At 42.3% G+C, this 27,721-nt stretch overlaps 1 protein-coding gene across 2 annotated transcripts; it reads right to left on the bottom strand.

Annotated features, from left to right (window-relative positions):
* Positions 1–8,054: 8,054 nt before the first annotated feature.
* On the bottom strand, positions 8,055–16,025 carry LOC139776854 (uncharacterized). 2 transcript variants are annotated; one of them, XM_071713877.1, is made up of 5 exons: positions 15,616–16,023; positions 14,732–14,826; positions 13,613–13,702; positions 10,471–10,749; positions 8,055–9,670 (listed from the first exon to the last, which is right to left on the bottom strand). In XM_071713877.1, exons 2-5 carry the CDS (start codon positions 14,801–14,803, stop codon positions 9,236–9,238), a joined length of 876 nt encoding a protein of 291 aa, XP_071569978.1. In that variant the 5' UTR covers positions 14,804–14,826; positions 15,616–16,023; the 3' UTR covers positions 8,055–9,235. The 2 variants fall into 2 exon arrangements, with proteins under 2 accessions (XP_071569978.1, XP_071570053.1); XM_071713952.1 differs by lacking the exon at positions 13,613–13,702 and having other exon boundaries at positions 15,616–16,025.
* Between the last annotated feature and the right edge of the window lie 11,696 nt (positions 16,026–27,721).

Consider the following 27,721-nt stretch of genomic DNA (forward strand, 5'->3'; position numbering starts at 1 on the left):
TTAAACATCCTGAACTCATTTATAAAAAGAAAGACGTTATCAAAGGAAACGTCATTAAAGATGCTCCTGAATAAGAAACAACAAAATATTAAGTAAAAAACAGCTGAACTTCAATAGTTCACAGTTCTTGGAATTCGGAACAATTTGCAAGAAGTGTCTAAAACATCCCCAACTCATTTACGCAATCGAAATCGAACCACTGCAATTTACAGTGTCAACACGCGATAACGACAGGTATATCTCACGTTGTGAGAGGCGATTTAATGTATCCGAGTCGAGAAGTCGCACATTAACCGCCACGTCGATCAACGTCGGGGATTTCCCGCGAGAATCACGAGAGAGCTAATTAATTGCGGGGCCGGTCGACGCGCGATCCGCATTAATCAGCATCGAGATCGGGTAAGAGAGAGATCGGGAAGGAGGACGAAGGGGGAGAGCCCTTTTACGCGAAATTTATGCGCGCCCTCGCCGCGCTTCGCGGAGAGTCACCCCGATCGGACACGCTGTTGCGCCTCGCCGCTCGTCATTAGGGGGATAATGCATATCTTAATGATTACGAAACGAAACACTGACACCGGAATGGATACGTGTAAGTACACCGATGAATGGCGTCCGGGCACGGCGGGTGCCCGTCCACCGTTCACCAACCGGGCGTCGCCGTCATCCCACGCTCCCGCAATCAGCTCCCCATAAACTACAATCACGACACGTGCTATCGCGCCGCCCGGCGCATCGCGGTGCACACCCTGTGTAAAATAGATGATAGCCGCATTGGATTTCAACGCTCCGGGGATCAGATCGGCGCGGCACGCCGACTTTCCAGGAATCTTGCGCGAATCGCCGCGAGTCTTCTCGGACCTAGGGATGGAAGACAGTTCTGATTATAAAGGACGGATCACCCCCGTTGTTTCGGTGCCATTCCAATTCGAGGCTTTTCTTCTCGAGAGGGCTGCGTCTGACAATGAGACCTTTTGTTCACTGATCGTGAGTGTCAAATGGAAATTGTTGGCCTGAGTACAAAGATTCGAATGTGGATCTTGATGATCAAGACCTGTCTGGAAATTGATAATTAACTTATACAAAAAACGACTTTTTATTACATCTTACTTTTAGTTTGTTTAATATAGGGACGTGTAACGTGATAATATATGGCAGACATAAACCGTCATCTTTCACATGCGCTCCGCGAAGAAGTCGCTTGTACGCCTGGACGTCATATGCAAAAAGTATTCCCCTTAACGCTTAAATAACTCATTGTCTTGTGTTGACAATGTAAGGATCTGTAAGAATCAGTTCCGACTGCAGATTCAACCTTCATGCTTGAAATTCGCTTCGCACCTGTCACGCGGGGTACAGTTCGCCCGTTTGTCTCCAAACGCGCTAATCTCGGGAAAATACGAGCGTGCCCGCGAATATTATCGCAGACGAAGTTAATTATCGCGTCGAGAGCGGGGCGGCGAGAGGGAAGCGAAAAAAGGGGGAAAAAAAGAAAGAGATAAAGATGGCGGATGGTCACACGGCGAATACGCGCATGGAGGAGGTTGTAACGGCGTTATGTGCCATTAAAGACAGCAAACATCGTAGCGCTTTTATGCGCTGTGGAAAATCACGAGATTGTTCGGGGGGGAGACATTAGCACCGAAGCCCGTGGATTCTAATAATCGTCGCTCCCACGACGACGGGCTGCAGCCCGGGATTGGAGCATCTCGTCCATCGTTACCCTTCAGATTCGCAAAGAGATATTTCTAACTCACTTAACGTAGTTGCGCAAATGAAAAACCGCAAATTGAAATTTAGAAATGATGTCCGTAATAATCTCGTTCTCTCGGGAAGATTATGTGAGACGGAGGATAAATCGCGGCCATCGTCGACGTACTGAAGTAGCTTACGTGTGACCGCAACAATGCGCTCGGACGAATATATCTGTCGAATAATCGTATCTCAATTGACGATCGTTCACCACGAATGGCTTTTACACCTAAGTTTCCGGGAGAGCACGGAGAGATCTCTGCGATTTCCTGCGAATGCCTTACACAGCTCGAGTGATCAATCGGTCTGCCGGGATCGATCGCCGCGAACAATCTCGGTCGACCACAATTCGGGACTCGCTTATACCCGCTCGCAATCGGCCTCGTATCCCCCGATGTGAGGCAACCTCGTTCGATCTCCGGGAATCCTTTTCCCTCGGGCACGCGTCTCTCCATGCGAGCAGGTCGAGCAAAGACGACGAGGTGTCAAAAGTGTCACTGTATAAAAACCGTTCTCTCGGGACAGTCGCGCGCCTAGCTCTTATCTTTTCAAGGAAATCCCTATGAAGTTTCTCGAAGGACAATATCGGGTTTTACACTAAGGAGGGCACAATAAAACTACTTGGACTAAAGCTAGTTGGACACAATGAACTTCTTTCCCAAACGCACGATATAAAAACGAAATAAGTCGAAATGATATAATTTTGTAAACAACCCAAAATATATTACGGTTTATAAATATCAATGTGCACGATCTATTGACATACATTTACATACATTTTAGTTATTCAAGGATGAATAACTGAAATCACATCTGCCGAAGATAGGAGCTACAGTTCAAAAAACTCACACTCTTTGCTTTCCAGGAGTTTTTTACTTACAATATATTCTTTTTTTCTCTTCTTTAAAAAGGATTCATTGTCCGCTTTAAAAATTTTCACTTGTTGCCAGGGCAGAGAGAGACCTTTCTCACAAGATAATTGTTGAAGTCACCAAGGCTATCGTGGCCAAGGCTATGCGACCCTTTGAGATTCGCTTCGCAATGAAAAAGTAAGAAAGTAGGTCACCAAGGACGACTCTTTGGGAAAGAGATATTCCCCAAGGTTAACGACCCTCATAATTGTTCGCTCATTCGTCTATTTGTTTGCGTATTCAAAGATGCAACCATCTCCTTTATCTAGGTCAGAGTCTTCTTGCAACTATTATTCATGCACTGATCTATTTTGACTAGGTTCTTTATATCGCACAATAGCAACAGTTTACTCCCCTGTGAGTATCGAGACGTTTGCGACAATTTATTTGCAGCGAGTCAATAGGAGTGATGTACACTCAATTATTAGACTCACAAAGACGAAACAGCATGTACAAATGTCCATATAATTTTTTTAGTGAACGTAGGCACCCAGCTTTTTGGAGAAAATACATTAAAATTTGACCCTGAAATGCAACCTTGGCATTTTTTTTTGGTACCGTTAAAGATTAATTGTTCCTTTTTTGCTACACAGAAAAAAAGTGTCAAATCCACACTGATATGCTCGTATACACGCAAAAATATATAATAATCTTCTTATAAGAATTTCAACTTTTTATTTTAACTCTTTTTCTTGGTTGAATTATATAAAACTTCGTTTAACTATACGTAAACTGACTTCAGTTAGGCAAGTTGTGTTCGTTTAACGCAATATAGGGTGCATTCTGTTTCACGCATGATGCGCATAATGCAGAATTTATCCTTGTTGTTTACCGAATGTTAAACAAGGATGAATGATGCATTATGTGCATCATGCGTAAAACGGAAAGCACCTATGATCTTATTTCAAGATTATATATTCTTGCGTATAAACAAGTATATCAGTATTGATTTACGCTTCTTTTTTTCTGTATAATTACAGTGATCTATCTATGTTTTATATAAAATTTTCTAATGCATGCGAAAAATTGATAACGCCTACCAAGAAGCGTATAATTTCTAAACGTCTAAATTTTCAATGCATCACAAATCACGAATATGAGTTACGCTCGGAACGAGCGACTGAAAAAGGATCCATAATACGTACTTGACGATAGTAAAATAAATCACTGAAATTAGCGTAACGGTGAATTAACACAGATATTCGGCAATTAAAGATTCAGTTTTATTTTCTGCCGCGGCGGAAGATAACTCGAAGCTTTCTAATTACCGAGTAATTAACCTTACGCAAGAGCCGCACAGCAAGAGTGTCACGTATTATTAACGTAAGATTCCGCTGTTAATTATGAGGGAACTTTCCCAACGGATTACACTCGTAAATCATTTTCTATGATATCTGTGTACGAGCAGATATTTAGAGCATCATCTAGAACAACGTTTGAAGGTAATGGCCGTTGATGAGAAGTTGATAAATTCGCTGATGCACACGTGGGTAATAGCGCCAAGGCGTATGCGCGTTACCGGTTTCAAGCAACGTGCATTTTTTCTCCCGTGCGATGTAAAGACCGTAATGCATCGATCTTTAAGTCATAGATCATCCGGCGATAGGTAGGTCGCCTGGCGAACATTGTTGCAAGACCTATAGGGCGTGGGACCAAGGTGATACTTCCACCGTTGATCTTACCGATCAAACGCGATCGCGTTTTAATGTCAATGATTGGCAAATTATACTTGCGACGTAATTGTAAAATAACGAAGCCGTTTTTATTTTGAAGTTTGCAAGCACCAATAAAAAATTAATACATTCAAGTTAGAAATTTATTACTGCATACATACACAGAAAAAAAGAATACTCTTGATTTGAAAATATCTTTAGTTCCAACGTGGAAATTTTGAAATAAGATTATATTGAAGAAAGCTTGAATGAAGTCATTTTATATAGTTCAACCAAGATGAAAAGTTGAAATTCTTATAAGATTATAGATTGTTGCATATATACGAAACAATGAATAGTTAATTTAAGTATACAAGTTTTGATTTGACATTTCTTTTTCTTCTGTGATGTGATTCTGCCTACTCTTGGTGTAAAAATTAAGTAAAATTAGGGAGAGACTCGACAGAGAGGAGAGAGGAACTGAGAACGCCGATCGGACTTTACTTAAAAAATTTAAATAAAATTAGGGAACTATGATTCACGTTACAATTGTCTCTTGGAATAATTTATTTTCTGCTGTGTTGCGAGGTTTCGAAGGATTCATTGAAAAAATCGGAACAGATGGCGGGTGCTCGCGTGGCTAAGTGAAATCTTATTTCCAACGATACGGTCGGTCTCCGACAGAACGCGGATGATGTCTCGGTAGGAACTTAATAATCCGCAGTTCCATGCACATGCCCACGAGGCGAAAAGGCGTATATCTATATTCGCGCGAAGCTACGTCACCACCGGCTCTATGCAAGGCGGCGGCGATTGGGACCGAAGCGGGATGCAAACCATTAAACAACAGCTCGCGGGGTGATAGATGGGTCGCATGCCGATCGTTCTTGTTGGCAAGGCCCATTAAAGCGCGTGGGTCCGGACTCCGAGAGCTCGCATTTACACCTGAGCCTCGACCACCACCATCACCCACCACCGCCGTCAGCACACGAGACCCGACAGGGACCGAGAACGCCGACCGGACCGAGAAGGGCACGCGGTGGAGGGTGCTAGGGGAGCGGGAAAGCGAGAGAACTCGGGGCCCCGGGACGTGGCCCGCAGTTAATTGCCAGCATTTAATGAGCGCTCTTTGACGCGCCGCGCGAACCGCCACGGTAAGAGTTGTAATGGCCGCAGCAGCGCTTTCCTGACGACTTCGCGTACCGTGCGTGCGCCAGCCCTGAGCAGCGGGCAAAAATTACCGCTCCGCGCGAAAGTATTATCGGCCACCAACGATAATATCTTCGCCCCGACGAAAACCGATTCGAACGATTGAGATATTAGCGCGACTAACTGCGCGAAGAACCATCGTAGCAGGATCGTTAGATTTGTTCCGAGCTTTCCAATTTAAAAAGAGAATTTTTTAATAAACAGGATCAAGCGTAATGATTTCTCAAAGATAAAGTTGGGTCTTGCAATTTCCTTACGATTTTCTTATTTTTTGTGTCGCGAAAACAAATCACTACGGGCATTCAGAATTATTGTTCAATTGTATGTGCTAATTTTATCTCGTTTAGAAGTAAGATTAAATAAATCGTTGCTCTTGGAACCTATAGTCGGGCAAATTTCAGGTCAAAAATACTTATTAATATAGCAGCTTTTAATCACTTTAAGTTTAAACGTGCGGGTGATTAGCCCTAGAGAGGTGCAGCACCTAGTAAACTTTATAATAAATAAATTACGTGATTTAGAGTTAATTCTGGATTGATATTGAAACCTATAATGTCTCGCAAAGAGGTGAATGCAGTCGGGCAAATTTTTAGGTCGAAGTGTCTAGTATTTAGATAGATCCATATCTACAATTTTTGCCAGGTAATTTGGCTGTGACCGCGATAACACTATCGCGGCATATGTTACATGAAAAGATATCTGGCCACACGAATTAGAACTGTCAACCGCATAACACTTAAAAAACTCTTGAGAGAGAAATGTATTTTATAAAATAAAATAAAAGTTTATATAATAAAAAATATAACAATTATTAAATAAATAACAATTAATTTGTGCCTTTATATACAACTTTATATATATACAACAAAAAAGAAATTCCGTAGAAAGAAAATCAAAGAGTACCAAAGAAACTAATTCAAAGAGAGAATAAAAAAAATTAAGTGAAAGAAAATCATTCATTGAGAGACGGAAAAGTCTTCTATTTTTTCCTTTTAATGTCATTTATATTACCTAGTTGGCAGAAAGCTACTTAAATTGCGGTTGATCACAATAGCGTCGGCACAGTGGCAAAGCTTTATAATCGCGTCGCCATTTTTTACGTGAGAGCCGTTTGGTCACTGACAAAAGCGTCGCCATTTTGATTTAGTGACCACAATGGTCAATGAAAAGCGTTTGTTGGCAAACTATGTGTCCTTACTAAAAAGGAAAGACGACAGTCATCAAATTCTTTATCTGCAGGACCTACCCCGATCTCTTCTACCTGCTTGCGGTTAACTTGTGGTTTTGTCCTAAAAAAAAGAGTCGGCAAAAAATGTGCGTACAAAGTCAAATAGTCATTCAACACTGTTTGCTCTTTGAACGATGTATGCGACAATAGTGTTCATAAGAATTTAAATTTTGTAAAATTGGTAGATAAGATGCGATATCTGTTTCTGATAATTTTTTAAGTTTGGATTTTTATATTATAAAGATATAATAAGTTATATAATTGAGATATATTGCCACTGTTATAATCGTAACAATATATTTGTTTTATATAAGAAATTATGTCAAATTCCTAAAGCTACGTGTTTGCGTTACATAAATCCTAAAGTTTATAAAATATTTTAGAAGCTACTGTAAGCAATAGAGACAATATATTTTGGATTCTATGTATAACTAACAGTCGATGTAGTAACAGTTGTTGGTATAAAACCAAACATATTAAAAAACTCAAATACGGAAAAAATTTTATTATTTTAAAACGTTATTTCTTTTTAATATAAAAAAGTTAATTTTGTAATGCGTAGTTTACAAAACTGTAATAAATCATAAAAGCATAATATCGACTGACGATGAAAAAGTATCAAGATAGTGGCAGGCAGTAATCCTTTCTATCATTCGTTGTGTAGAAGAAACTCACAAGTGTTACCTTCATTATCTTCTGAGCAGTGAAGAAATTGTTACTATAATTAATACAAACAAAATTGTTAGTGAAACGATATTACATAAAAATAATTTGCACTTGCAAAATGCAGAAAATATTAAAATATAAATGCTTACAAAGATTTTTATTTCTTCTCCAAGGAACTTTTCAGATATTGTCATAGATGGCGACATAAATATCTTCTATATTGAAGAAATCCAACTGCCTATCCCTAACTGATAATAAAAAATGTGTGAAGCTATAATAATTCAGACTGGAACATTAATTTCTCCGAAAAGTAAGTAATTTTCAATACTGAGGAAGATTTAAATTTAAAAAATTGATACAATAAACCTGAACTGATGCATTATTATTATCTTAATGTTTCGTTAGTTTGATATTTAATATTACTACAAATTAAAGATTATTATATTTTTATTAATTAAAAATATATTGCTTCTTTTTTAAATAAATAAATAATCTACCTAAATATCTCTTTTTAGAATATATATATATTTTGTGTAGATACGGACTTTAAAGATTAAAAAATATATATTGATTATATTAAAATTATTTGAAAATACTTAAAATATTAGAATTCTTAAATAAATCGGGTATTCACGAAACTAAGGCTTAAAGGTTTTATTAAAAATCTTTCGAGTTATATATAATACCAAATATTGGATTTCTTATCGCTATCACAGATTAATCACGCACGAAGTATATTTGTTAACACCAACGTGTAGATCAACATAAATAAATGTACGGCAATATGTTTCTTTAAAATAATCCTATGTGAATAAACTATGTTATAATATTAATTTTGTAACGCTTCCCTAACATTAATGTAATAAAGATATATATTTTAAATAAAAAAACTCGTGGCATAATAAATTATGTAGTAATTGATTATAATCAAAGTAAGGTGCATCTATATGTTTCATTCGTTGTAGTAATAAAACATGTGAAAATGATGATATTAGTCATTGATGATAATAGTCTGTCTCTTAAGATACTTAAAATAATTTAAAAAAATCGCTCTTTAACATATCACAAGTCTAATCGTAAGTAATAATCTGAATTATTTAAAGATAAACTATATTATCTACCGATTTAAAGCCAAGTACCAAAGTAACACAGAATTAGCGTAATATTACGTAACTTTAGGATATTGATGATTCCTTTATCAATCTCTGTTGGTTTAGGTATGGTATACAGTGTATTGCAACCAGCATTTAACATAACGAAGATATTGAACAGACTTTGCAAACTACATAAAATTATATATACATATATTTCATGTTTTACCCTCTCAAATTATTAAAAATAATACTTAAAAATAAAAAATTAACAGTTAGAAGATTTATCGTTAAAAAAATCTTTTAAACTTAATCTTGAATAAAAACTGTTCTCTGTCGTGTGTATGCGTGTTTTTGATAACTTCTCTTCATTTTCTTCATTTCTCGCGATAACTCAACTGCAGTCTGTTAAAATATATATTTTACCCTTAATACAATACTGTACACAATATATCCAGAGATTTATCATCAGTTTCTAATTAAGTCTTTCAAACGATATAAACTTGTAAGTAATCAAAAAATAAATTTTGCATCCCACGTTCTTTACTTTTAGTCAGCAAGCCCAGAATGTATTCGCTCGGTGCCTTTTTCACATTTTTATTAAGAAAAAAGTTGTTTTTCTCCGATATATCAAAGCACACGTAGATAAAATAAACAACAAGTTCCCAGATTACAGTCTGTATAAGGAATGCATATCACCGATCTTTTATTACAAAATATCTTCACGCGCTACCATGGTCTCCACATCGGGTCGCGTTCATCCACGCGCTCGACGTCGATTTCTTCATCGTCATCGGCGTTAATGTCATGCGGATCACTCGTTTTATTCCTCGTCGTCGTCATCGTAGTCGTTGGCGTCGTTGACGATCGCCGATCCTTCAGACCCTTCGGTTTGGCACTGCAATTTACTGTTAATTTCTCGTCCCCATTAACGAGCGACATCGAGGCTCGGCATCGAGGCGTGGAGGAAATCGTCGTCGTCGTCGTCGTCGACGCGACTCCGCCGACAGTTTTGTCGGCGTGAGGCGTGGATCTTATCGGCGACGTGCTCGTGGAGAGTATCGCCGAGTCAATTTCGCCAGAGGTGCCGACGGGACAAGGTGCCACGACGCTGGCGATGCGATCCAGATTGGCCAGGGTAGGCGATAACAGGTTGGCTTTCGGCTGAGGAGAACACGTTTTTTGTCGTCATTACGGCGGTCGTTAGCACTTCGCGATCATAAATCTTATGCGACCCGCGCTATTCCCGCGGCCTGATCGCGGTGACTTTTTCGCCATTTTTGGGCATAGCTTCGTGAGACGTGACGTGACTGAATTTGCCCGTTTTCCATAAGCCGGGATTAGTATTTCTTACAATATATCGTAAGTTACTTACGCCAACTTCCTTTCAGCAGCATCGCAGGGGTTTACAGAATTATGCAATTAAGAAAGATAATGATGAAGCGTGAAAATAACAAGAGAATAGCAATAAAAAACATTTTCGTAACGATTCGTAAACAAGATAATGAAGAACACCGAAAATGTTCACAGCTTTTATGAACAAGAATAATTAAACGACTGACTAATTATAATATTACTATTTCCATAATTTTCACACTTGAAATTTCACACTAAAATGTAATTGTAATAAATTGCGGGCTGCGACTCCCCCGCGTAAATCTATTGTGAATGAATTCGATGTACATCACACGGCGACTCGTCATACATAATTAGCGTTGGCGAGCCGCACCGTAAATGACGCGACGGGTAATACTTTATCCCGAAAAGTGAAATGCCCTCAATTAAAATTCGTCTTTTTTTAGCTGCATAGTAGCGACGCGCTGTCAACCACGATATGAATTTATGAGACGCGATCGGCGAGAAATGTGCACATGATCACAAAACTCTCGCCTTGTATATCCTCGTCGCTTTCCCCCCGTGCCAGGCCGGTCATTAATTACCCACAGATCGAACACGATAATTACCGGTGAATTTGTCTGCCGGCCCGTTTGGAGACCAGTTGCGAGATGCCTCGCCAGCCTCTCCGCGGCTTCACCTGGAAGCGACGAGAGAAATCTGCAGGCTTCCGCCGCGCAATGCCCGAAGCCGGACTGCCAGCGGCTCTCCGCGGAAATTTCGTCGCCGCTCGCGGCGATCGTTGTCGATAATCCGGAGGGCCGCGAGGCCTGCAGCTTCTGCAGGTGACGCACCGTCAGTTCGAGGATATCCGCCTTCTCCAGCTTGCTGATGTTCTCGCCCTCGGTCTACAAATCATTCCAGTCTTTTACTAAAGCTACTAGACTCATCAATTCTCATTACGCACATTTTTATGTATACAGAATAGAATTTATTACGTCAGCTTATATACAATTGCCAGGAAGGGACTTGGTTTACAAAAATAAATCCTTACACACATTTTTATGTATACATATGTATCGATTCTATTTTTCCTGTAAAATATACAAATTTAAAAAAAGGAATCAAGCACGCAATATCGGTAAGGAAGCAGCTGTCTCCGCTATCGCGCGGAAAATATAACGAATATTAATTCTGCATGGTAATTTTATAATCGATTCTGTCAATCCAATTTGTTCTTCCAATCATATTTTAAATTACAACCGAGTGTGTAACGATCATTATATCGGCTGCAATGCCCGTACAATTTCGCGCTTCTACCAAGTTAACCCTTCCGTTTCTTTCCGGACCAGTCTTTCATCGACCATCTGTACTAAGTACCGCGAGAAAACGAACGATTCCGCAAAAAGGAACATCTCGAGTTTTTTCGCACTAGAGGAGAGAGAGATTGCTATTAAGATGGTATCGTTACCGGCTCGTAACGCTCGCAGGGCGGTTTACTTTACGTCACTCGATTGCTCATTACAAAAAGAAACGGAGAGACGAGCGACTCTAAAGGATCGTAGCCACGGCGCCTGAGCGTGGAAGCCTTTTACGCTCGCCAGTTCTCGCGACGTTTTGCGAGAAGAAGAATAGCATCCGGTCGGCGGGCATTAAGCCGTACGAAACGTGCCGATCGGGCCGGGTAATGTGCCGTTGGAAAATTAGCATGGTGAAATCGGCGGTGCCTTTCACGCTGATTCAGCGAATTATACGCGAACGTAAATTTCACGCGGGCGAATGTTCCGCGCGGAAAGACGGTATCGACAAATTACCATCAGTGGCGAAGCGCACTGTGCCTACCACTTAAAACACAGGAAACGTGTAATAGCGCTTCTTTAATGCGCCATCGGTTTGCACGCTGTTTTCGTGGAAAAAAATCTTAGAAACCAATCTTTTCATTCTCGCATATCGCACCCCGAGAATAATACTGTCACAACTAAAAAAATTTCGATTTTGAGTTAAGTCCATAAAATAGTACGCCTAAAATGTTATCTACGTGTTAAAATAGTATCTATATGCGAAATAGTCTATATATGCGAAATCCGCTGCATGGGATGGAAGTATCGTTGTTTTTTTTTAACCGGTTATGTTGCGGTTTCCTGGATGAATAGTAATTTATAAGCGAATTGACAAGATGAATCACAGCAGACTTCTTAAAAAAACAATGTAAGTTTCATAACAAGATATTGTAATTGCGTTAGTTATCTCACAATTTAAAAAAATTGAATTGAATTTGTTTTTCCTCTCTCCTGAAAATTGTGTATTTTTGAATTGTGACAGTATTCCTCACGGGATATATTTTACGCTAAGCGTGATTATTTAAAGCTGAATTTTAATACAGCATTTCGCGTTTGTCGAGGAAGATAATGCTATAAATCACAATAATAGAGATCACGTCAGTCTTTTTGTAACTGAAGTAAAATCAGAAGGGGTACATATAACATTTTGATCGAAAGTTAACAATGGATCCTTGCTCTACATGGATAGACAAAATATTTAAAAAATGTTTAACATAAAAACTTAAAGTGCCCTCTTCAGAGCAAAGTAGCATAAAACCTACTGAAAAATTCATATTGCTTATAAAATAGTTTTTTGTTTTTCTCAAGTACATATACAACTTTGTCACATGTACCCTTTCTAACTGATTCAATTTTCTTGGCACAGCACAGAATTCTATATTCGGCGACAAGGACTGTCTAGACTAGTCTAGAGAGAATTGAAAAGTGAAGTCCGCTCTATCTAGTATAATAAATCCTAAATAAGTGCGTCTAATTTTTTAGTTTATCCGGATCGCTTTATCGCGGACTGAGAATTGCGCGATTGCGCTCAGCGCTAAATGCGCAATGTAAATACCGCGGCGGAGCGCAACGCCGGGACGCAATTATCATTAGAGTTTAGACGGCGATAATTGAGGATATTTAAATATCACGTACGCTTAAAGCGCGTGTAAACGCGGTACGCTTGACTACGCGCTGAATATTATTTTGTTGACACTCGTTCGCCGGGTGCAGGTTCCCACGCTCTGAGAATATTTAAAAGCAAAATCGCCTGCACGCGTAGTTGCGGCCGGAGAATGCGTTTCCTGCTAGTCGCGATCCGTAAAATTGCAGCAGGGGCGGTGACGTGCGAGGGGAGAGGCACCCGGTGGTATCATAACTAGAGTCGGTGGGAGTCGAGCAAGAAACACGCGTTTCCTCCGAAGGCTCGCCCAACGCGCCAGGGGGAAGGAAAAAAAAGAGCATAGCACGTGCTCGCTGAACCAGGCTATGATATCGGCACCCAAGATTGCCGCGTTCGGGAATGTCGCCACCTTTTCTCGCCGTTAAACAATTTATCTCGAGCGTGCAAAAGAAAAAAAAAAGAATCGCGCGGAGTGAAAGTTAATTGGCGCTCGCAAAAAAGCTGCAAACGCGCGAAATCGCGTACCTTTATATTACATCCCACTACATCTTACGCGTAACTCGTAACGCTTTTGCGAAACACCTGTTCAAAGTAACAATATTGATCCGAGGATGTATTAAAAAAAAAAAAAAAGGAAATTACTACGCTTAGTAAGTGTGCCTAGTATTTTTGTACGTAGACTTCTTCTCTCTTTTTAATTTTAGGATATAATGAAGTTTTTATTATGCAATCGTATTTTGCTGCTATCACTTTAATACGCAGCTGTGCTGTTTCAATCTATAATACTAGATATTTTATACTGATAATAAAAAGCGTCAGCGCACCTACCTCTAGTGCGTCCACCATGAGATCCTTGAGTTCGTCGAGACAACGGTTTATCCGCGCTCGCCTCTTCCTTTCCAAAAGCGGCTTTGTTATCTGTGTTTGAATATATGTCATATTTTATTAATCAATATCTTCGCGGCAGCTGGCTTCGAGCATTCGCGCATCGACCGGTCTCGGCGAAATCTTTTGCATCTCGATCTTGCGTCGCGCGCTTGATCGTCCATCACAATGTAAAGTGCTAATTTACGACGTGACGGGATGCGAAGGTGGGAATCGCGTCAGAGCGTAAGTAATAATCGAGCTACATGCCGCGCCGTCGCATTTATCTCCGGCATTAATTCAAGAAATCGTCGATTTGTAACTTGGACGGTGTCGAGTCGCGCGCGCGAGATTCAAGGTCTTGTTGTTTCATCGCGGCGTCGAGACAGCGATGATTTAGCTTCAATTAGCGACCGGTAATTCGTTCCACGCACCGTTCCTCATCGATTACGATTTCCTCGGCCGCGAGAAGAAATATGAATTTATGCCGTGCGACTCCAGGTGCTGCCAGGTCGTCGAGGGGAAAAAAAAATCAGTTGCTGTTGCCGCGAAGGGCAAATGTGCGCCTGATCAAATACTTTGTACCAAGTACTTGGCTACTGATTTATGGAACGGTGAGTGTCGCGAAAATTAAAATCATCGTATGCAAGTGGAATTGTTGTATATCAATATATTCTTTGGGCAAATTCACGTTTTTCGAGCTTCGCTCGTACCATTGACGTTGTATCACGTGAGACTAACTGCTATTAATACATTTATTAATGTTGTATCAATGTTACCGCACAACACAAAACTAATTAACCGCATCGATAAGCAATCGTACGCCTCTAATCCTAAAAATAGATCTCTACGTGCCGCCGGCAATTGACGAATGCGACTTTATGTTCTAACTTCGGTTTCGATTGAAAAACAAGCAGCTGCGCAAATTTGTTACACAATCTCTCTCGCGTACGTAATTAAATATTAAATATTTCAAGCTGCATTTAATTGCCCGCCAATATACATTTCTAATTCGCATATATAGTTATACAAAAAGAAAATGTGATGCTTATCGTTTACGCTTAGCTGTATGGATCACGATACCTTCTTGTATTGATACGTTCTCGAGACCGGATGAGGATAATCGTACGACATCATTGCAGGTGGGAAAGACATAAATCCAGAAAGGGAACTAGAAACTGCAAAAGAAGCAATCGATGTAAAGAAGCAATCAATATATAATACAAATTGAATAATTGAAAAAGAGTCTACCTAAAGCGGTCGTAATAACAAGAGCAGGACTAATTAAAGTCCGAGCGCAGTTGTAGGTGCATGATCATTTATAATAAATATAAATATCATGAGGTACATTAAAAAATGGAAACGCACGCACGGCAGACGCTTGAATTTTTAGTTTGCTGAATACATATCTTTTAAATTCGGAATCCTTTTTTTTTGTTTACAGCTAATTTACAGCCTACAGTTAGTCATGTAAAAATAAATAATATTATATGTGAATATACAACCAGTAATTAAACAAAATCGTCGACGAAGCTAAATATAGCTAGTTAAACCGGATAATAAAATGTATAAAGAAAGTCAAATGCAGTTTCGCTAGCAGCCGACAAACTTATACGATAAATAAAATACATGAGCGCCAGTATGTGCTGGATGATCAACTTATAGTGTACGATCTATAAAGATCAAATAGATCCGGACGGCGCCGACGAGAACCGGCATTAGAAATTTCATTTACACTTCCATAGCCGTGTAAAATATTCATCGTTAAAATTAATACTCGTTTATAACAATGATACTGATCGCAATCTAAGAAATGTACGCAAAAATTACGGAGATAAGAGTGATTGTTATGTACGTTTCAGAAAAAAAATTTAATTTTAAACAAAAAATATAGCAATGTCAAATAATAAGATGTGCATAAATAACATATAAAAAAAAATAATAAGATTTCAAGTAGAAAAATGTACCTTGGTCAAAACTGGTAGCACCAACAGCGATCGGCAATTGTGAAAATTGTCATTTGAAGAGAATTATTAGAAGCACTGGCGCGTGAATTGTCGAATCTTGTCGTTTTGTTTATCCTTTGTCGAATAAGCAAAGTCGCACGGCGCGTGCGGTGGTATCGGGAGACTTTTGCCAAACAGTCCGATCATATCACGAGCCGGATTTGCCTCACGGCGTCTCGCCGCGACATTTTACATCTCCCGTGTCGAAATGTAAATGGATAAAATATCGGATGACGCGTGTATACCGACGACACGTCGAGCGGATTGACAGGTCGGGACGGGCTGACATTAGACACGCAAAGCGGGTGCACTTGGTGAGGTCTCTACACCAACTGACTCGATGCTCTCCGCTGCCATTCCGGCACAGGCTACCCTCACCCGACTACGAACCCTCCGGAGAAGCTACTTTGGATAGGAAGGCCGCTCCAAATGCTTCGTTGTGTTGTACCCACACGAGCGCGCGTGCAACCGTGCGTATCGATGAGCTGACAAAAACACGAGGGGGGCTGTACACGAGAGAATAATTTTAAGTCAATATATACTTGAACGACATTGCCAAATCAAGTTCAATTAAACTTTCTCACGACAATCGCGCGAAAGCCTTCGTATATCAAAATCTCAGACAATCTTTTTCATATTTCGCGATATTTTATGTGATAAATAAATTATAATAAAAATCAAAATAATAAGGGAAGTATTTTCTTTTGGCGATTGTTAATTGCCAACGTAGATTTTAATTCTGATTTTGTTTGTTCGTCAACTATAGTATAGCGCGAAGGCGGTTAGCGGTTACTGTTTAAAGCTACGTCATATACCTGTACGATAATTAATGCCCTGCGTGGCGAATGGGATTGGATTACCAATTTTACACGCGCGTCCGTGGGCGCGCACGCTCGCGTCGAATTTGTTTGCAAAATATAGCGATCGTGCCGAGTTCGCAATGCGCCCAGTCGTAACACGAGCCATCGCGTTCAGTGAAAGCAAGCAACGTTCAATCAGAATGCCATTACCACATATCCGTCGATAATGAGGCGGAAACCGCCATGGCACGTTTGGCGCTTCTGTAGAACGCGATCGTGTTACGTTCGCCAATGTTTTTCCCCTTCGGTTAGATACTGAAAAGCTTGCGTACTGCAAATTAGAGATGTTTCTAGACAAAACTTGATATCCTTTCCTGAATCCAGCGATATAAAGGCGGAAAACGCGACGAACGGGTTGTGATTAGGGATTAGCGATCAGGGAAATGGTAGAGAGACAAGAAGACCGCGATCGCGTAGCGCATCTTGTAATCACGCGCATAATTTCGCGAGTTCTTGTATAATCGTATATTAAATATTTTCTAAACGTGAGATCGGGGCAATTTCATAAAACCTCAAGCTCGAGCTATAATTACGGCATCTCGATCGTTCTCAGCTATCGCATCCGCTTTGCCGGCGAATCGTTTACGTTGGCAGTAAGAGCTTTTTTTGACAATTACGTCGACCGCTAATTAATATAGTGCACGAACCGAGTCGTAAACATCGTATATGCGGCAAAAATGTCGTACAAGGAGTAATATGTCGCCCCTGTAATTGCGATGATAACGTGAATCCAAATGAGCGGTCAGCCGTAATCGCATCTCGCAACTCTAAAATTATCGTATACCTAAATTGTAAAGTAGCCCGCAGGCGATTATCTCTTCATTAGCATCGACCTTGTCTTAATGCGGCTACGAAGACAGCTGGTCTTCTCGTTTTCTCGCGCAAAAATGCCGCTCTTAATCGGAACGTATCGTAAACAGGGAAAGAACTGGAATTTAGTCCGTACCAATGGTAACTAATTCGAGAGCAATGCGGCAAATTTAAACGTTAAGATAGAAATCGTAAGAAGACGGAAATAGAAGAAGATGCACCGATCAAGGGGGGGGGGAGGATCATTTTTAAAGGAACGATTGACTTTTAAAGAACAAGTTCCAGGCACGCAAGATAAATTATTAAAACCGCCGCTTGTGCTATAATACTTCGGTGTATTTGCGACACTTGGTAATCAGTAATTACGAGTGATATCTCGTCAATGAGCGTCGATCGCGTTTCGTGCCGCGTGACGCTCCACTTCGCTGACAGCGCTGAAAAGACACCATTGTGGAGGCTTCAAGAGGCGCGTCACGTCCGCGGGATTTCGGCTGCCTCACTCGAGATGATAAGCCGAAACTCATTAAGATTATCTCTGTGCGCTGGAGCTGCCAGATGCTGAAGGAACTGCAGACACGCCGACTGCATTTGCACTTGGCGTTGCCTTCTGGAGCTGCCTCGTCGCTCATGTCAACGTGGAATTTTTATAGAGATGACACCGTCGTGATCTCCGAGCTACATTAGGGTGATTGGTCGTAAGACGGCGAGTCTTCTCTCAGAATCGTCTAGCGCCGTTATAGATAGACGATAGACTAGTACTTCACGCATCGAGGTGTGCGCGTGAAAATTTCCAAAGCCATGTGCTGCACTAAAATTGAAGGATGAAAATACCAAAGAGACCAAGTGCACCAAGTGCCACGATGAATAACATATATTTTATGTCTTTCGGTATTTCACGATTAATTTAAGTGTGTGAATTTAATTAACTCAGTAGATCACTTGGCTTCAGCAGTAGCTTCTAAACAAACGTTTTTTCAAGAATATTGTATACTTTTTGCTCATATATACCAGCATGTCGAATATAAATCGTTAATTTGATTGTAAAAATTGTTAAAATCAATAAAAATCAACGCTCCTGAAAGTTTATTCAACTATATTTCATCGTCATATCATTGTGTTCTAAGGCGTATAATCGCACGATCTATCACTCCTTTTACGCAGCGACAGTTCGTGTGTGCGGATTGTATCCGGTGCTGTCATTCACGAGACGTGCAGACGCGCCCGATTCTTCGGCGTGCTTTCATTGACGCGCCAACCGACGTATTAAAATCCGACACGAGTCGTAAACATTCGCACGCTTCGCGTAGCGGGCCGCGATATGGCACAAGCGATAACAAGCGGTCTGATAACGACGCGAACGATATTGCACGGGCGGTTTCAACGTCGGGTGACATCAACTAATTATTGTTTTCCTTCCTGGTATTTCAAGCGGTGAACGGCTCACTCTTTCTTCCTCTCCCCTCCCCACCCCCCTTGCTCGGTAGACCGACAGACACACGAGAACTGTGAGACTCGTGCGGCGAACACAGGGCGCGATGATCGATGAGGAAGAATAAATAAAAACTTCCGCACCCCGAATACCGACGAGCTTCCTTGAAGGATATGCGGTATATCTCAACCGATATAGATTAATCTTTTCTCCGAGGCCGATCTTCCCGGCGTTATCTAAGACTTACGATTGTAGTTATGTCTGAAGTTAAATATTATACAAGTTCCTAAAAATGCGATTACATTCCTGAGAAAAATAATGCATTCGTATCCAAATCTCAAGTAAACCAAATAGTTTTTAAATGGAAAAGAATTCGCTAAGATTCTGAAATTAAATGTTACAGATTCCTACATTTGAATCTCGAATTTCTTCTTATCTAAGAACTATTTAATTTTATTGAATACAATGGAAAAAAAGTAAGAACGTATAATCGCGCTTTTTTCGAGTTTTTCTTTAAAAATTAAATAATATTAGCTAAAAAGGAATTCGCGAAGAATTTAGTATACTTTGTGTACATGGAAGGTAATTCCATACAAACTCAGACTCTCTGAGTCGCTTTCCTCTGGATGCAACATTTTCAAAGCCTTGGAAAGGATCAAAAGCCTTCGCCTGCACGCAATAATTATTGCTTTTAAAAATCGGGCAGATACAAATTTCTTTCCCAAGATACTCCTCATCCCTACAAAATTACGAGTGATTACTCCGCTGCCCGGCGAAATCAGCTTCCTTGATGCCTCCGCCGCGCGTTTCTCAGCACGTTCATTTCCCACGCACGTGGTGTAAAATTGTGGTGCACCCTCTCACCGTTTACGATCGCCGATCTCCGCGGCCGCAGTCTTCTTCGCGTGCACGTAAAAAGAGGTAGCTCGGTTTGCCCCCCTTTTTTTAAGTTTATTGCGGTTGATTGGCGAGGCCAAGACCCCGCATGATACTTCGCGGCACGAACCGTGGCGTCGGCACCCTTTCTCGCACCGGCCCGCAGCCAGAAATTGGGCCCCGATAAAGCGTCAAGACGGCGAAAAGGGCGAGGGAAAGGACGAGAGGACAAGTGGCGTCTGGAGAAAGTGCGCAACAAGTGTGAACGCTCGAGAACGCGCGGGCACGTTTGTAATAGCCAAGAATGAATCCTCAGCTGGGCAAAGTCGTTGTGAAAGCCGTACATTACGTAGAGAACAAGATATTTGGCTGGCTAAGAGGTGTCGAGAGAACAACGAAGCGAAAGTCGGCCAAGAAAGAGAGAAAATGTGCCAAATGCTGTTTGGGAATTTACAAAATTTTTGTCGTACAATTTTAGCAACGAGAAACGTATACAGTATACAGTCCTATTGCTCTAATCGACTTTCAGTAATATTAAATTGCTACAGTTTTTGTCTTTTATTCAGATACAGTTAGTTTTCTAGAACACCTCTGAATGCTAATTTTAAACAATTCGTAGTATTTGTTCTCCTGTTTCTCTCACAATGCTGCTATTTCATACAACGTGCTTCTGCTTTATAATAAATCGCGATCCATTCACGAAAATCTTTAGACATCTCGCTCTCTCATATTTCCCAATATGTATAAGGGTATCAATGCCTACGTGCATATAATCGTCGCCTAGAAGACGGCAACGTGTTAAAAAGTCGCGAACGTATCATAATGAAAAACAGGGGAAAAAAGCGCGAAGTCACCGCGAGCGGGGCCCGTCGCGGTAGCGGCCGGAGCACGCAGAAAAAAGGACGGAAATACGAGAAGGAGGCTGGTGGCAGAGCGCGGCGGTAACGGCAGCAAGAAGAGGAGGAGGAGGCGGTGGAGGAGGACGAGGAGGAGGAAGAGGAGGAAGATGAGGAGGAGGAAGAGGGAGGTAGCGCCGAGGATGAAAAAAACGCGGTTTGTGTTCACGGCTCGGGCGGCTCGGACGTGTGCGAGTCGCGTGTGAGGCTCGCGCCTGTCGTTGTCTCTGTCGCGAGCACGGGCCCGGGCAGCGGGCCCCAGCGCTCGGGGGTCCGGACTGTTGCGGTCTCTGTCGGGCCCCGTGCCGGCTGAAGGGCCCGTGTGGGACGCGATGCCTCGCCTCGTTCTCACGGTAGCCTCCGACGAAGGGGCCCCCTTTTGCTCGCTTCCTCCTGCTCCTCCTTCTCCGCCCCCCCTCATCGCCGCTACGGCTGCCGCCGCCGCCGCCGCCGTCGCTGCTGCTGCTGCTGCCGCTGTTGCTGCCGCCGCCTCTTTCCTCTTCTTTCCTCTCTTTGCACGGCCGTTCCCGTCTCGCGCTCTTCTGCACCTTCTCCCTCCTGTTTTCCGGACCGTGCGCATCGCCGTGACTCGCGTGCACGCGTGTGCGTGCCGCGCCAAGCACGCGTCTAGTCCCTGCGAGCGATCGTCGGATTTTCTGGATCGTCGCGAGCCGCGCGAGCGCGGGGATCGTAAATGTCGAGCGGCTCGACGCATGTGTCATTCTCGATCGCCGAAAGCTCGGAAAACTCTTGTTATATTTCAAAAATAGTTAATGCCGGAATACTACATTTGACGAAACGGCCAATGGTAATTGTCATGTTAATAAGACAATCATAATTTTTCTTAATAGATACATATCAGAAAACGCAAAATAAAATTATAAAGAAAATTTTGTTTCAAATTTTGTTGCGAGATAAACATTGTAGAAAACTTTTTTCTAATGACAAAAACATCTATTGTATGATATGTGAGCTAGGCGGTATTTGACAGAATGCAATATTAACGCCAGAAATGACGTGACAACCAAATCACTTCTTCCAATCCTAAATAGAGACAGGAAATTAATTCGCAATTGCCTGATTCGTCGGTAATCAAGGTGGTAATCGGATTCGATTTTCAGCACACGTTTTTCAGGGAACATTCAAGTGTTTTTTTGCACCTTGCTACAAACGTCTTTCGTTTTCGCAGGTATTTTAACATTAATATTGTTCGGAGATTAAAGAACAGATAAAGCCTCTAAATGCAGACGCTTAATGAGTAACCAGCGAAATTTATAAAGCAGAAGCGCAAATAAAATTTTAAATCTTAATTTAATGTATCGTGTCTGCTCATGGATTTAATTGGCGCGTGATCCGAATGCAAATGACGGGATAAGAAATCTCTTGAAAAAAAAAAAAAAAAAAAAAAAAAAACAGCTGCGCTTCCTGTGGAAGTCTTCGATAATTGAAGATATCGGGAGAGAAAGCGAATTAACGTTATAACGACTCTGTGCGGTGCCTCAGGCTGCCTAAAATATTGATATAACGGAATGCGTGAGCACTGTCTTTACCGATCAATTTTCTGTCTTAATTAGGGATCGACTACCGGACCCCGTCTAATGTAAACATTTCTTTGCAGCGATAATACGTTGGATGAGAAATCGCTCGCATCTCTTTAAGCCGATCTTTAAAGAATTTTTTTTCCCCTATCTGGCTTGCAAATTTGCACGAAAAAAAGATTCCTTCGCGTACGCGGGGTATCGTTATCATTTAAAGTTAACGTGTGCTCAATGTTTGCATCAGCGTAAAATATGGTAACATTAACATAAAGGATATTATACAAGACAATAAAACATTTCTGTTCCCACGACTAGCCTTTGCGCGTTTTTAACATACGATTATGTTGATTCACGTCGAATTCCTCACGCAACGAGAATAAATAAATAGTTATAAACGCAACGATAAGCATCTCAAGTGGATGAAAAGTGGCACGGTAAGGACCGGGGGGCATTCTTGTATACCGCGGGCAACACGGCCAGCAATAACGTGAGCGTCGCTGAAACGACAGAAGGACACGCTCGAAAGATGTTTTCGTTCTTTTCATCCCGCCATCGACTCTCGTACATAATTTTGACACTCGCGGCCGCGGGGCTCACGACAAACGCCGTGGCTGCTTCCGTGGGAGAGAAACGGCAGGGCCCCGTCGTTTGCTCCCGTCGGGACACCGCATACCCTCACGCGAAATTTCAATTTCCGGTCCGGCCGCGATCGCGGCGAGGCGTCCCGCGCTCGCCGGTGCGAAACGCGTCGTTGAAACACGTGCAATCGTACGTCGGTATTTCTCTTTCGTGAATGGAAACCCCCCCCCTGGTCGCTATCCCCCCGCAACTTTGCCCCGGAGGGAGACCGGCCGATTCACCGCTCGCACCACCCTTCATTCACGAATACAAAATTATCGGGAATCAAAGGTACACTGGACACAGTTGGCGGCACAATGAGCCGCGGCGGTTCGTGAATGAATGCGCGCTCGTGTACGCACGAGCCATCACGACGTGCCCCGGGGGGGACCGTCGTAGCGGGTGGAGACGACGAGGGGACGAGTGGAGCGGGGAAACGGGGGGAGGAGGGGAGGCTCGGAAGAGCCCGGGATATAAGCTGTGTCCTCTCTCGGTTAAATCCCGTCTCATTGTTGTCCGGCTTAATATTCATGAGCGTCTATCGCGGAAATCGCTGTTTGAATGAGCGCAGGTGCCCGTGATCGTGGGAATTTCGCTCCGGCTTCTCGACCAACGGGAAACCGATAGCAGGTGGCGGCAGGGCGGACGAGAAAGAAGGAAAGAGAGAGAGAGAGAGAGAGAAAGGGAGAGAAGGGATTCCGCAACGGCGGCGGCGGCGGGCCGATGGAGTCATTCGGTTATTGCGGAATTGGTGCGGCGTCGTTCTGGGACGCGCGATTCGCTTGGTCCATCAGACAGCTGCCGATGAATGGTTTTGCTTAAGGTGAATTTACACGGTTCCCTTCCGATCGTCATCCCGATCCGGATAAGTCATCCACGGCGAAAGAACGGCGAAAGAAATTCGCGTAAGGCAACGTACTGTAAAAACGAAATAAATTAATCGAAACGAGATTTTATCTCTCTCTCTTGATGTACAATTATCTCTAAAATCAATCACATTTTGTCATAAAATTTCAGTGTGAAAGTAAAAAAAATTTTATTATGTAATCAATACTTATGCATATGTATAGTTATGTAAGTATAATTACGCATAATGCCACCTGTCTTCTGAGCACATCGAACTGTTTTACCGGAGACATTGTATGAAACACTCAACATCGATGTCGCCAAATTTATTTCTTGCACAATACTATGTTTTCTTTAAAAATTTTTTATTCCGATTATCATCTTTCGATATTTCGCTATATGCGTATACCCGCGATGATAAACAGATCTTTACCCGGATGCACGTAATAAACGATAATTCTACTCTAAGCGTCGAGCTTCCTCCGTAATGAGAGGAAGAGCTGAGCGTTTCGGTCATTTTTGCGGCCTGCCATTAATCGTACGCATTTCCTGGACATTACTGAAACAAACATTGCGTGGCAATCCCCGCTGCGCAGGGAGTCATTTCCAGCGAAATCTCCCGGCGCCCCGACAAAGACGCCCCGCTGCCGCTCGTGCATCCGCGTAGAGGAGCCTCTTCAGCGACGACGCAACGGTCAACCGCGAATCCCCCGGTCGCACCTTGCGCGCGCGTCAACGTTAACGATGCCGCGCGCACCGCCCCTTGCATCTCCCTTGATTCGGATCGCGGGCCGCGAAGCGCTTCCAGTGCAATCTCTGGCACGCACGCGGTGCTCGCGATAAGAAATGGACCGCGTAAATTATGGACCGCGTCAGGTACGAGCCGCGCGTATAGATTAACCTTCGAACGCGCACATGCGGGATCAACCACTCGATTTTCATCCCCGACAAAGAAGCTGCGGTGCTTTTTATATAATGCCTTACGGCTTCAACCGAGATACTTGCACTATTTATTACATAAACCATACATTATGGTTATTTGTCTAAAACAGCGTAATATATATCTGAAAATTAATGTTTATTATAGGATGTCTTTTTTAAACAGCACTACATAAACCCTACATTACGGTTATTTGACTAAAACAGCGTAATATATCTGAAAATTAATGTTTATTGTAGGATGTCTTTCTTAAATAGTACCACATATAAACCTTACATTACGGTCACTGGCAGATCCTAGGAGGGGGGGAAAGGGTTAAAACCTTCCAAATGAAATCAGTTTCGCTGGATCTGTTTAAAAAATCTAGGAAAAATGCATTAAACGTTAAAGCAGGACCAAAAGTTTTACCACGTTCTCGTAGTTGATTCTGGAGTAAAAAATAAGTGTACTCTAAGAAAAATATCAAACTAAATAATTTTACCGAAACCCCTTCCATTATCGACGTCAGGATTCGCTAGTGATTACAGTTATTTATCTAAAACAGTAATACATCTATGAAAATTAATGTTGTAGGATGTCTCTCTTAAACAGTGTTACCTGCGCAACACGTAATGAGTAATAAGTGCCTCTGTAAAAAAGAGGTCCGAAAAGGACCTCCTTTCATCTTTGAGACGATAAAAATTAAACACTTCACTCGCGGAGACTTCTGTCGCAGCTGTTCGAAAGAAATCGAGTACTTCCGAAGACAAAATCAGAACGTTACGATCGTAATCGGCGGCCTTCGTTAAAAACGAGTAACTTTCGCGGGTGAAAGTTTCGTCCCGAAGTTGTCACATGTTCCATTAAGCCGTAATCGGTTTGTGACTTGGAATAATTGACTGCCAATATTACATGCGATATAAAATAGCGTTATCGCGTGGAATCGATCGCGCAAGCTGATACACCTTAACTCGATCGAGCTTAATAGCACGACGGGCGTGTTTCGTCTTTACAAATTGCAGCCGGCCGACATGATCGGGCGGACTTACGTTCGAGGTTTCTGCTCGGCGCGCTAACCCGCTTAATTACATCGCCGTCCACTGGCTATATAGTTACAACTTGGATGGTAATTTAGTTACGGATCATTCGCGACGCCGACACGGATATATAACCGGGGGATAAGGTTAACACGTATATTTTACGTGTTATTCAATATATTTTAATACAAAACATCCTCGATTCCTCTGTTTTAAATATATATAAATCAGGAGCATCATCGTAATGAATATTATTCGTACCTTTTTCATTTGTTTCGTATTTCGTAAAAGCACAATTTTAGATGTTACAGATATACCAACGTGAAAATATATACTAACACAAGTCGGCAGAATAATGCTAATAGAAAAATAAAATATATAAATATTGTTAGAAAAAATTGATTATCTTACACATATTATTGATTGAAATCGTAAAAAGATGTACGTATACTGATCGAGTACTTTTAATTGAGTAGCATCACGCGTCGCGTGTAATTACGGGGCTCGTCGCTCGCCCCCCGTTCGCTCACGGAGGATTTCTTCGCGCTCGACGAGTCCCCATTTTCCTGGGTGTTGAGGATGCCGATTGGAGCGTGGGCGTCGTCGTCGAAGCGATTCGGAGTGTAAGGAGGAGTCGCCGCTGCCGAGACAACGGACGGCACGGAACGGCCGTCGTTAGAGGAGACCCCGCTCTCTTCTTCTTGGTGACCGCGGGAGCGTAACACGAAGAGCTTCCTGAAACGCTCCAGCGCCGACGGCCGTTCCGTTCCCACGAGACGCACGATCCGTAGGGCCCGGGCATCGCCAGGGCTCGATCCGCGTGTAACCGACTATTCGCGGCGACCGCTAACGATCGTGTCGGTACCAGGACGCGCCTGAAGCGTGGCCGACGCGTGGACGAGGATTTTTCCGGTTTTACGTGTAGACTCAATTTTCCGCCCGTCCTTCCCCGCCGGCTTGACAAGAAGACGTGTAATCGCGCGTCATTATTAATACTATAAAAGCGACCGGCTATCATTTAATACGTGTAGAAAAGTGTTATCGGTTGCCAACAACCTATTATTTCGCTAATTAATTTTCTGAATTAGCAATCGCACTTCTCACCATCATGTTCGAGGATCATCTCGTACAGACTATAATTCTCGAGCTTGTAATCTGCGAAGAGCGACTGATCTCTCGCCGCACTCATTACGGGCGTCGATTAAAAGCGCTCCCCCCTTGCTCGCTCGCTCGTTCGCTCGCGGAGGCTAGATGGAGGACGAGATACGAAATTCAGAAATTCCACCCGCTTCACACACGCGGACTGCCGGGGAAACCTGTTTCCCTGCCTCACGCGAACGCGAGCGGCGTGACTGACACGTGGTCGCGCGGTTGTTCGCTCGAAAGATCTCTTTCTCGATTACGGGTGCTCGTCCGTCACCTTGGATCGGCTCTCACGATGTTCATAATGCAGATGATTACGGCCGCCGGCACTTCCTGCTTTTCGAAAAAAAAAAGAGGAAAAATAAGAGGAGAGAAAAAGAGACTCCGATAATGCACGGTTCGTCTCGCGCGGAACGTGAAATTTTGCTCGCGCATCCGCGCGCCGCCGTTTATACGTTTTAGCTAACCGACGATTTTGGGGAAGGCGGGATCGAGGGCCTTATGCAAATAAACGAAACGGCGTATCGCAGAATTTCAGCAATAAGGACTATATAATTTTCATATGCGATCGGCAATCAATTGAACGACGTACTTAACTGCCTGCCTTATTAAGCAATTATGGTGTGTTGTAAAATTACGCCCCTTAAATTGCATGAAAACTCTTGGCGGGGATACGCGATAGTTCGACCGAATAATTTCGTGTAAGACCGAATTCTACGGTCTATGGACGCATCAAAAGCTTTCAGTCATATCTAATCATACAATCTTACAAATCTCTTAATAAGAACTTCCATCGGGATATAGCAATAAAACTATTTTCAGGACAAACTGTAGAATAATATGCCAGTAAAATCTCTACGATCAATTTATCTGTTTTTACAGATTTGTTGACAGAAAGTTACATAAGACTCCAAAAACGTTTGTGCAAACATGTCCGGGAGCGTGTCAGTCACGTGGACGACGGGCAGAACGAATGTCTATCGAGTCATCAGTTGAACGCCTTGAAGAAATCCAGAATTCGGTGGATTCTCACGAGCCCGTAACTTTATATTTCCGTAGCCTGGCAAATGCGTGGCCGATCACGTGGCGACTTTT

The sequence above is a fragment of the Temnothorax nylanderi genome, unplaced genomic scaffold (assembly GCF_030848795.1).
Source record: "Temnothorax nylanderi isolate EJ_2023f unplaced genomic scaffold, tnyl_v1.0 TNYL_tig0001_pilon, whole genome shotgun sequence".
Lineage (NCBI taxonomy): Eukaryota > Metazoa > Arthropoda > Insecta > Hymenoptera > Formicidae > Temnothorax > Temnothorax nylanderi.